Source organism: Podarcis gaigeae (genome assembly GCF_964106915.1).
Source record: "Podarcis gaigeae genome assembly, chromosome: 1".
NCBI lineage: Eukaryota > Metazoa > Chordata > Lepidosauria > Squamata > Lacertidae > Podarcis > Podarcis gaigeae.
In genome coordinates this window covers 126,461,066-126,470,687 of record NC_139678.1, presented here as the reverse complement: position 1 = coordinate 126,470,687, position 9,622 = coordinate 126,461,066, and the positions used below count along the sequence as shown (strand labels likewise).

Below are 9,622 nucleotides of genomic sequence, written 5' to 3'. Positions count from 1 at the left end.
TTCTCATAAGGAAATTGTAGGCCTCTGTATCAAATTGAAATAGTAAAGATAGAAGCTTTTAAGGCTTTCTTGAATACCAGAATTTGAAGGGCCGAATGAATGTTTATTGGAAGAGAGTTCCTTATTGTCAGCCTAACGGATATCGCTGACAAGCACACATTCAGGACTTCAGACACGAATCTTAGATTGTGGGCAAAGTCTTCTGGTACGGGCCGACCTTAAAATATCCAATGCCAAATCATTTTAGGGACTAAAAGATCAATTCTACCACTCTGATTTGAGTCCAGAAACACACTGGTAGACAGTGCAACTGGCGCCAAAGTTGTGTTGCATGTTCAAATAATAGTGCTCTTGTTAATAGTAATTATTATTTTTATTATTATTTAAAAATCACATTCTAGACAGATGAATCTTTGATTCTATGAAATTTCATATCTTAATAGGTGGCAAGGTTAACATTGCAATGGAGCCAAGTTTAAAAACCTGGTTATGTTTACTTCAGGAAACTAAGTGTTAGTGTTTGACCATAGTACATATACAAGTCTAGTGATTTTTTTAAAAGGGTTAAATTTTGTCTGTGCTCTGTTTTGCTGCAGGAAGTAACAAGCTTTATTAGATAAGGTTCCAACATCTTAATACTGTAAAAGGAAGCGAAAGCTGTCCAGTGTCCATGTGTGAATATGGGCTTTTTGTAAAAATAATAATGGAAATAATGCTTTTTACTGTTTACTCCCCCTTCTTTTGTTTTGTTTTAAATATACAGTATCTCTTCTAAACAGAAGTAACTACTTATAAGAGGAAAAGGGACGCGGGTGGCGCTGTGGGTGAAACCACAGAGCCTGGGACTTGCCGATCAGAAGGTCGGCGGTTCGAATCCCCACGACGGGGTGAGCTCCCGTTGCTCGGTCCCTGCTCCTGCCAACCTAGCAGTTTGAAAACACATCAAAGTGCAAGTAGATAAATAGGTACCGCTCCGGCGGGAAGATAAACGGCGTTTCCGTGCGCTGCTCTGGTTCGCCAGAAGCGGCTTAGTCATGCTGGCCACATGGCCCGGAAGCTGTACGCTGGCTCCCTTGGCCAATAAAGCGAGATGAGCGCCACAACCCCAGAGTCGGCCACGACTGGACCTAATGGTCAGGGGTCCCTTTACCTTTACCTTACTTATAAGAGGAGGCAGCTGTTTTCTTTGCTTTCGTAATGCACATTAAACTACTGTGTTAATTTTGATTTTTGTAGAAAGTAGATCACATGTGAGAAAAATATATAATTATGCCAGCTCCTCACAGGATCAATGAACGGTGCAAGTACAGATAAACAGGTTGCTTGCTTAACCCCATGCGCTTCTAAACAACATATACAGTACAGTAGAGTCCCTTGGAGTGCTCCAGTTAATGGATATGTGATTATCACAGATTATTCTTTAAATTAATACAAAGCTTCAGACCCGTAAAAAGAATGTGGTACAGGTAGTACTTTATGATTCATAAAGTTGTCCTGAAATATCTATAATGTATTTGGGGAATTTGTGAACTGAATTAACTGGGGAAAACGTGTAACGTTGTGTAATTTACCTTTTAATAATGATAGCTTTGTTTATGGCATAGCTAATTAAGAAGATATTTGGGGCACTGTAACCTGTGGACAGTCCTTAGGAGTTGATTCATGGTTCCAGGGAGAGATTTATCAGTGGAAACAGATAAAAGACTTGATGCCATTCCAGTTCTGTAGCTGTTGAACATGATTAATCGTAAGAAAGGAGGCTAGTTGTAGGTGCTGCACAACTTGACTTAACTATTTCTGTAAAATCGTTAAGTAGTAAGAGCTATGAATTGTGAACCCTGCCTGTGTTTCTTCATAGAATGGCTTCCTGACATTTTGTTCAGCTTAATGTCTAAAACTGATTTTTTTTCTTTTGAATTTATTTCAAGATGATGGCCGATCCAGGCAAGATCATAACATAAAGATCGTAATATTCAATGAGGTGCAACTTTCAAATGTGTCACCTCGGACCTAACGCAGCTGAAGAAAGAAGCACATACTCGTAATGCCAGTGTAGACCAATGGCTGTTGTCTACTCTGGTTTTAAACCAAAACAATCAACCAAAATGAGAAGGAGCAACACACAGTGTGCATACAGGATGTGGTTTCCAAATAACTGAAGTGTGAAGCAAACCTCATGAATTTCAACCACAGAGATTCAGAAAACATCACTGGTAAGTTGAAAATCAGGTAAAAGGCCCAGATATACCACTCTGGAATCCATTTTTGGACGAAGGGCAGTTTCTAAAATTTAAAAGTCTTTGTCACTCCAATTGTTATAAACTGTTTGGATTGAAAAATGGGACAGATAGTTACACAGCCTGGATGAACCCCTCATCTATACAGTACAAGACAAAAGTGCTGCTCCTTTAGAATATTTTTTTTAAAGACACAAGTTGCAAAGGAAATGGTCACTAATCTACTGCAAAGATTTATGTACTCACAGAACCTTTAACCAAATAGTGATCTGATCTGATCTGATCTGATCTACAGCTTTAATATAAAATAATGCATAAAAGCATTTCTAGTCTTTAGTTAATAATGCATTTTGCATTTATTAGCTGGAAAATGTGTAAGCTGGGGGGAAACCCACGTAGATGCATTTTAGTAGTTTGGTGCTGACAAAGCTACTAATTTATTACAGTGTTTATTTAGTTAAATGTACTGATTGTGCTGTTTCTGTCTAGCCTAGGTTTAAATCACTGTTGATAAGCTATCATGGCTGCTTTTATTGTCAAAGCAAAGCAAATAAATACTTCCTTTAGTATTCATCCCAAAGCAGGTATCGTGATGCCTGCCTCTATATATGCCTTTTTAGATGTTTGTCCTAATGAAGATCTCGCTGAAGTTGAGCTGGTGAGCATGCTGGAGGAACAGCTGCCTCAATACAAGTTACGTGTGGATTCTTTATGTCTCTCTGAAAACGCCGACTGGACCCAGTCTCCAGGCCGCCACAGTCATGTCTCTGAAATCTCTTCTCAGGTTCTTTCTGAAGAGACCATCCGTTACATGAGTAAGTGCTTTGGCCCACTGCCAGGGACTGAAATGGAAAATATAAATGAACTGCTTAGGTGATGCCCTGATCAAATCCCTGCTCAGCCTCAGCTTGGCCTTTGTGATGCTGGACAAAGTGAGAATTACAGTGACCTGACAAGACTTGTAGAAATTTTGTACAGTATAGGTGCTGTGTATCTGGGGTCCCCAACACAGTCCCAGGAGGCACCAATATACCATACTTTTCCACGTATAAGATTAGGTTTTTTCTTTAAAAATCATGCTAAAAATTGGAGTTGTCTTATACATGGATTGTGCATAGGGTGGATATTTGATTGGTTGCTGCTACGGCTCTCAGCAGCTATTGGTCGTGTTATTGGTTGCTGCATCAATGGCTGGTGTTGATTGGCTGATGCTGCAGCAATTGGGCAGGCGATTGGCAGCTTCTGTCGGCGATGGGACAGACGAGAGGTGGCGATTTTCAGCAATCCCCCCTAAAAAAGCTCAACAAAGAGTGCAATCTATACATGTTTACACAGATGTAAGTCCAGTTGTATTACTGGGGCTTACTTCTAGGTATGCATGCATAAAATCTTTTCCCCATTGTGAAATGTAATCAGTTTCTAAGAGCAGTTGAAGGCCGTATAATAATGAGAACCAATACTGCTCATTAGTGAGTTTGTGGTTGCACTGAAACTTGAAAGTTTCTCAGGTCAAAGCTCATAACTTCATCCATGAAACCATACTGGTTTCACGCCATGTTCTACAGTGGAAGGTCTAAGCAATTTCAGATGAACATTGCATGAGTTCACATATTTTCAGTACACACACCCAGAAATATGTTTATTTCCAAATGTAACAGCCTAGTAGGCATAATGCTGGTAGCAATTCACATTTTATAACTCTTGGTCAGAGTTACAAAAGAACATAGCTTATGGGTAATAAATGGTTGGTTATAACTGAGAGAATTACCTTGGATTATATGCAAAACCCTTAAAATATAGCCTTGGTATCTTTTTTTTCTTTCATAACTTGATTATACAACTCTAACAATGTAGGTCCGCTTAAATATTGACTTATACAGCTTTTTATTTCCATGTTTTTCACTTTCACTCTTTAAGCTATTTTATCATCACAAAATGTGCTGTGTGCTGTGGGTAGGTGTTCACATTTCTGGACTCTTAGAACTTAATTTTGCCAAAATGTTGAAAAGAGCCTTATGAAATGTTGGTTTCATAAGCTTGAAAAGTAGGCTTGGCCCCACAGCAGGAAACAATTTGCTCTCACTGAAAATCCCAAACTGCTCTCTCTTCCTAAACAGATGATTTGGTACTATTGAAGACAATTTGGTTAGGACTGCATAATAATTGCTTTGGTCATTTTTTCACTAAAAACTAGGATTGTCTTTTTCAGACCAGAAAAATATGAATGCAAACAGACGACATGCACATATTTCTGCATGGGATCACGCAGATGTCTAATGAAGTGTGTGTCATAAGTAAACCTTGTGTTTTTCCACAAAAACCCAATTGGCAATACTGTGCACAAGGCTTAAAAATTACAGCTCTTCTGTACTCTTGGACTGGAGGTGGTAAAGGCAATTATGGTCAACTCACAACTTAAACCTGTTTAACTTGCATGAATTCAGCTTTACATGCTTGGCCAGGGGCAGGGGGCATCCAGTGGGAAAACATCAGCAATGCCACCTGTATTTGTATTTGGGAGAGCATTTAGAGGTGCAGGGAGTGTGTGTTTTGACTATACACTATTTTGGCTCTATGTGCTTATCTCTAGAACTTAACCCCCTTATAAGTTGCAAGTCGTCTGTATTTTTAGAGGGTTAATTTGTTTGGCTGTCCTGGTTATATGAAGTTGATAATGAGCTGGATCCACGGCTGCTTAAAAGGTATCTTAGTCTCATAGTATTGTATTCAAAAATTGATTAGTTTCGAGATGAACACATAACCACCTTGGACTCATGCAATGTGACGTATACCATGTATTCTTTCTTCCTGATGCTTCCCCATCGCTCCCACCCCCAAAACTCACTTTAAAACTGTTAGGCAAAATGAGTACAGTCTCCCAGGAGATTTAGTGACAGGTCTATTCCAACACATTTCTTCTGCATCTCTACAACTTACCTGGTTGACTCCCATCAGTAACTTGTATCCGTAGCAGGTCTGCTGCCCTGAAATTTTTAAACAACTCTGGTCTGCATGGTCACAGCAATGCAACATCAGAATATTTTCAAATGAAAGCTGACAGCTATCAGTAATTAATTTAGCAGGGCAGAATCAGTATTGCATTGGATTAGAGTACTCTATGAACACCTACAGCATAAGAATAAATAAGAAATCTAACTTCTATAGGAGGATTAGATCAAATTGCAATGCTGCATATTTTTAGAGTTCTGAATCTAGGGAACTAAAGCATCATTTTTCTAATGCATTCTGAACTCACTGTGCTGATAGTATAGTATTGTAGTATAGCTCCTCCCTGCTTTTTGGCCCTGCTGTTCAGGAATGTTTATTTGCTAGACAACTTGAGTAAATATTAGAGAGTTCTTGTGTTGTGGCCCAGAGGCAGTGCCTGCTGCAGAAGGAAAAATACTGAACAAGCACTGCTTCTTGGCATATTCTGAACTGCTCCATATACATATGCTGGCACTCAGACATAGCACTAGACAACAGGGACATGAATCAAAATGAAGAGCTGCTTACAGCTGTCACTCTACAGGGTAAGTGGGCACATAAATACTTCACATAGATTCCTTTTATCTTGATTTTGGGCTAACTACAAGTTATCAATCCGGAATCGTTTTGTAGAATTGTAGATGACTGTTGGAATAGCGTGGTGGTAATCCTGACCAATCTCTTTAGACACAGTTTGAATCTAGCCTCAGCCATAAACTCACTGAGGCTGAAATCCTGACCCATTTACCTTGGAAGTAAGCTGCATTGAATTCATTAGAATATACTTCTGAGTAGACATGAGTAGAACTGCACTGTGAGTGGTCTTAGTAAGCCTTCGCTCTTTTAGCTTTTGAGGGAAAGTCCCTACAAGATACAGAATTAAACTACCATATTTTTTGCTCTATAAGACGCACCCGACCATAATATGCACCTAGTTTTAGAGGAGGAGAACAAGGAAAAAAACATTCTCTCCCTCTCTGCTCAGCGCCTCTCCAGCAAAGCAGGAGGAGAAACTGAAGGGGTTCCGTTTCTCCTCCCGGTTGGCTGAATGGGCGCTGCACAGAGAGGGAAAGCTGCGCAGCGCCTCTCTAGCAAAGCGAAGCCAGGAGAGCAAGAGGGATTGATCCCTCTTACTCTCCTGGCTTCAGCAAAAGCAACGTGAAGCCTCCGGAGCACAGCGGGAGCGCTCCCACTGCGCTCAAGAGGCTTCAGGCGGCTATCCCTGAAGCCAGGAGAGCAAGAGGGATTGGTGCGCAAATCAGCGAAAGTTGCACAACCTGCATTCGCTCCATAAGATGCACACACATTTCCCCTTACTTTTTAGGAGGGGGAAAGTGCGTCTTATAGAGCGAAAAATACGGCATGTGTCTTCTGCCTGGGAGCTAAAAAGCTTCTTCGGTTTATACAACGGGCTGACTCTTGCCCAGTGAGATCGTAGACTCCTTTTCTTCCTTTGATCTTTCAATATTCATGGCATATTTGTCATGTTTGCCTATCAGTAAGTCATAAACACCAAGAACAAATTTTGAATTACCATTGTGGTTTAGAATGGGAAAAAACAACCCATGATTTTTGGTTTGGGCATAATGTTTAGCCAGGGATTGTGGTTTGTTTCCTCCTGGCACTAGTGTGAAAGAGCAAAATGCACATGATCTGCTTGTGCATGGCAAGCCACGGTTTGCCATTTTGTGTGAATCCTGCCATTATATAATGCTTTTAAAATGTAGGGGTGTTACTGACCCATCTTACAGGATAGTTATGAGAATTCTCTGAAGATAATGTTTGTGAAGTGCTTTGAGAACGCAAAGTTGCTAGAGCACTTTGAAGAATTTGATAATGCCATTGGTTGAGAGCACAGCATCTCTAAGCAACTGTTCTTAGAACTTAAGCTGTGAAGGCATTTGTCCTTCCATTCTTTAAGAAAAATTAATTATTTCATTCCCTCTTTCTGACCTCTTCTCAAATTAATAATAATAATAATAATAATAATAATAATAATAATAATAATAATTTATTTGTACCCCGCCCATCTGGCTGGGTTTCCCCAGCCACTCTGGGCGGCTTCCAAAAAAAATATTAAAATCCTCTAATACATCAAACATTAAAAGCTTCCCTAAACAGGGCTGCCTTCAGATGTCTTCTAAAAGTCTGGTACTTGTTCTTCTCTTTGACATCTGTTGGGAGGGCGTTCCACAGGGAGGGCGCCACTACCGAGAAGGCCCTCTGCCTGGTTCCCTGTAACTTGGCTTCTCGCAGTGAGGGAACCGCCAGAAGGCCCTCGGCGCTGGATCTCAGTGTCCGGGCAGAACGATGGGGGTGGAGACGCTCCTTCAGGTATACTGGACCGAGGCCATTTAGGGCTTTAAAGGTCAGCACCAATACTTTGAATTGTGCTCAGAAACGTACTGGGAGCCAATGTAGGTCTTTTAAGACCGGTTTTATGTGGTCTCGGCGGCCGCTCCCAGTCACCAGTCTAGCTGCCGCGTTCTGGATTAGTTGTAGTTTCCGGGTCACCTTCAAAGGTAGCCCCACGTAGAGCACATTGCAGTAGTCCAAGCGGGAGAAAACAGAGCATGCACCACTCTGGCAAGACAATCCGCAGGCAGATAGGGTCTCAGCCTACGTACCAGATGGAGCTGGTAAACAGCTGCCCTGGACACAGATTTGACCTGTGCCTCCATGGACAGCTGCGAGTCCAAAATGACTCCTAGGCTGCGCACCTGGTCCTTCAGGGGCACAGTTATCCCATTCAGGACCAGGGAATCCTCCACACCTGCCCGCCTCCTGTCCCCCAAGAACAGTACTTCTGTATTGTCAGGATTCAACCTCAATCTGTAAACCGTTTGGATATAAATAGAGGCATAAAAAATATTTGCGATCTATGTGTTTACTGTTCTCTATGGCACACAGGGTATTGCTACTCTATAAGTCAGGGAGTGCCCCAGCTACATTTTAGTGGCCTTTGCATAATCCATCACCATGGGCCTTTCTGGTCAGAGTATTTAAAAATTAGATATTTAAAACAAAACACATCAAAACATTCATAAATAATGTGCGTTAACTATAACTAGGTGAACACTTCTTTGTTGGAGTTGTACAGCAGTGAAACAATGAAAAAACAGCTCAGTGTTCATAGAATGATGTACCCACCTTAAGAAATTATTGATGTTGAAATAGTCAATCTTTGCTTGCTAAGGTTCAATTGTCTATATTTGCTCTGTGGTGGCACACCTAGGATTTACACCAAGGGAAATACCAGGGCTTGCTTGTTATTGAACTGACTTTTCTTCCTACCGGTTGGAGCAGAGGGTGGATACTTTTGCTGCTAGCTTTCACAGGAAAGTAAGTTCACTCTCCACGGGAAGGGAGGAAAAGGAGGAGAGGTTAAAAAGAAGTTAACTTGAGACTCTGCTTATCAGTTATACCACAGGCAGAAATAAGGGGGATGCAAAATATCCTTTAATGTTCATTTTATTTTGGCTCCCACAAGCCCTTCCTTAGGGAACTTTAGGCTGCAATCCAATGCACACTTTCCTAAGAGTAAGTCCCATTGAGTATAGGGAGACATACTTCTGAGTAAGTAAGCTCTGCAATAACTGCTTTGAGGAGGCAACACTTGCTTCTTCTCTGTACCCTCTCACAGTAAAAGCCCAACATTCCACACTGTGGAAGCCTACAAATGAAATTCTTTTGGGATGGAAATTATATAACATCTTCCTATATCCATATCCATTGTAAATCAACGGAACCTTCTGTGATCTGTGTTAAAAGATTTTCATGCACATTGGATTAGATGCATTCCCTAAACCTTTTAAGATGCAATCCTAAACACACTTTTCCGTAAGTCCAACTGCAGTGGTACCTCGGGTTACATACGCTTCAGGTTACGTACGCTTCAGGTTACAGACTCCGCTAACCCAGAAATAGTGCTTCAGGTTAAGAACTTTGCTTCAGGATAAGAACAGAAATCGTGCTCTGGCGGCAGCAGGAGGCCCCATTAGCTAAAGTGGTGCTTCAGGTTAAGAACAGTTTCAGGTTAAGAATGGACCTCCAGAACGAATTAAGTACTTAACCCGAGGTACCACTGTATATCCATGTGGCTTACTTCTAGGTAAGTGTGCATAGAATTTCTGCCTTAGTGGGAAATTAAATCAGCTCCTACCAGCCATTGAACATCATACAGTAATGAGAACCACAAGGCATGATGTTTCTTCAGATACTTGTGGATAATGAACACTCATTTTTTGGAGTGTGTCCAACTAAGTGCCCATCAGGTGATGTACCCATTTTTAAAGTTAATTGATGTTGAAGCAGTCACATCTTTGCTTGGTGAGGTTCAGTTATCTATCTTTGCTGTGTGACATGTATACACTTAAACATCAGATCACCATAAACAT

The 9,622-nt window shown here is 41.0% G+C and overlaps 2 protein-coding genes across 3 annotated transcripts in view; one reads left to right on the top strand and one right to left on the bottom strand.

Moving 5' to 3' along the window:
- LOC310832586 (uncharacterized protein) overlaps positions 1-9,622 on the bottom strand; it is a 119,370-nt gene that overhangs the window by 7,175 nt on the left and 102,573 nt on the right. The gene's annotated exons all lie outside the window — the stretch shown is intronic.
- Positions 1-9,622, top strand: part of TRAK2 (trafficking kinesin protein 2) — a 43,099-nt gene that overhangs the window by 8,460 nt on the left and 25,017 nt on the right. For both annotated transcript variants that reach the window (XM_083706716.1, XM_083706715.1), the window contains exons 2-3: positions 1,929-2,213; positions 2,858-3,052. In XM_083706716.1, coding sequence (XP_083562842.1) covers positions 2,177-2,213; positions 2,858-3,052 — 232 coding nt within the window. In that variant the 5' untranslated portion in view covers positions 1,929-2,176. The remainder of the gene's footprint in view (positions 1-1,928; positions 2,214-2,857; positions 3,053-9,622) is intronic.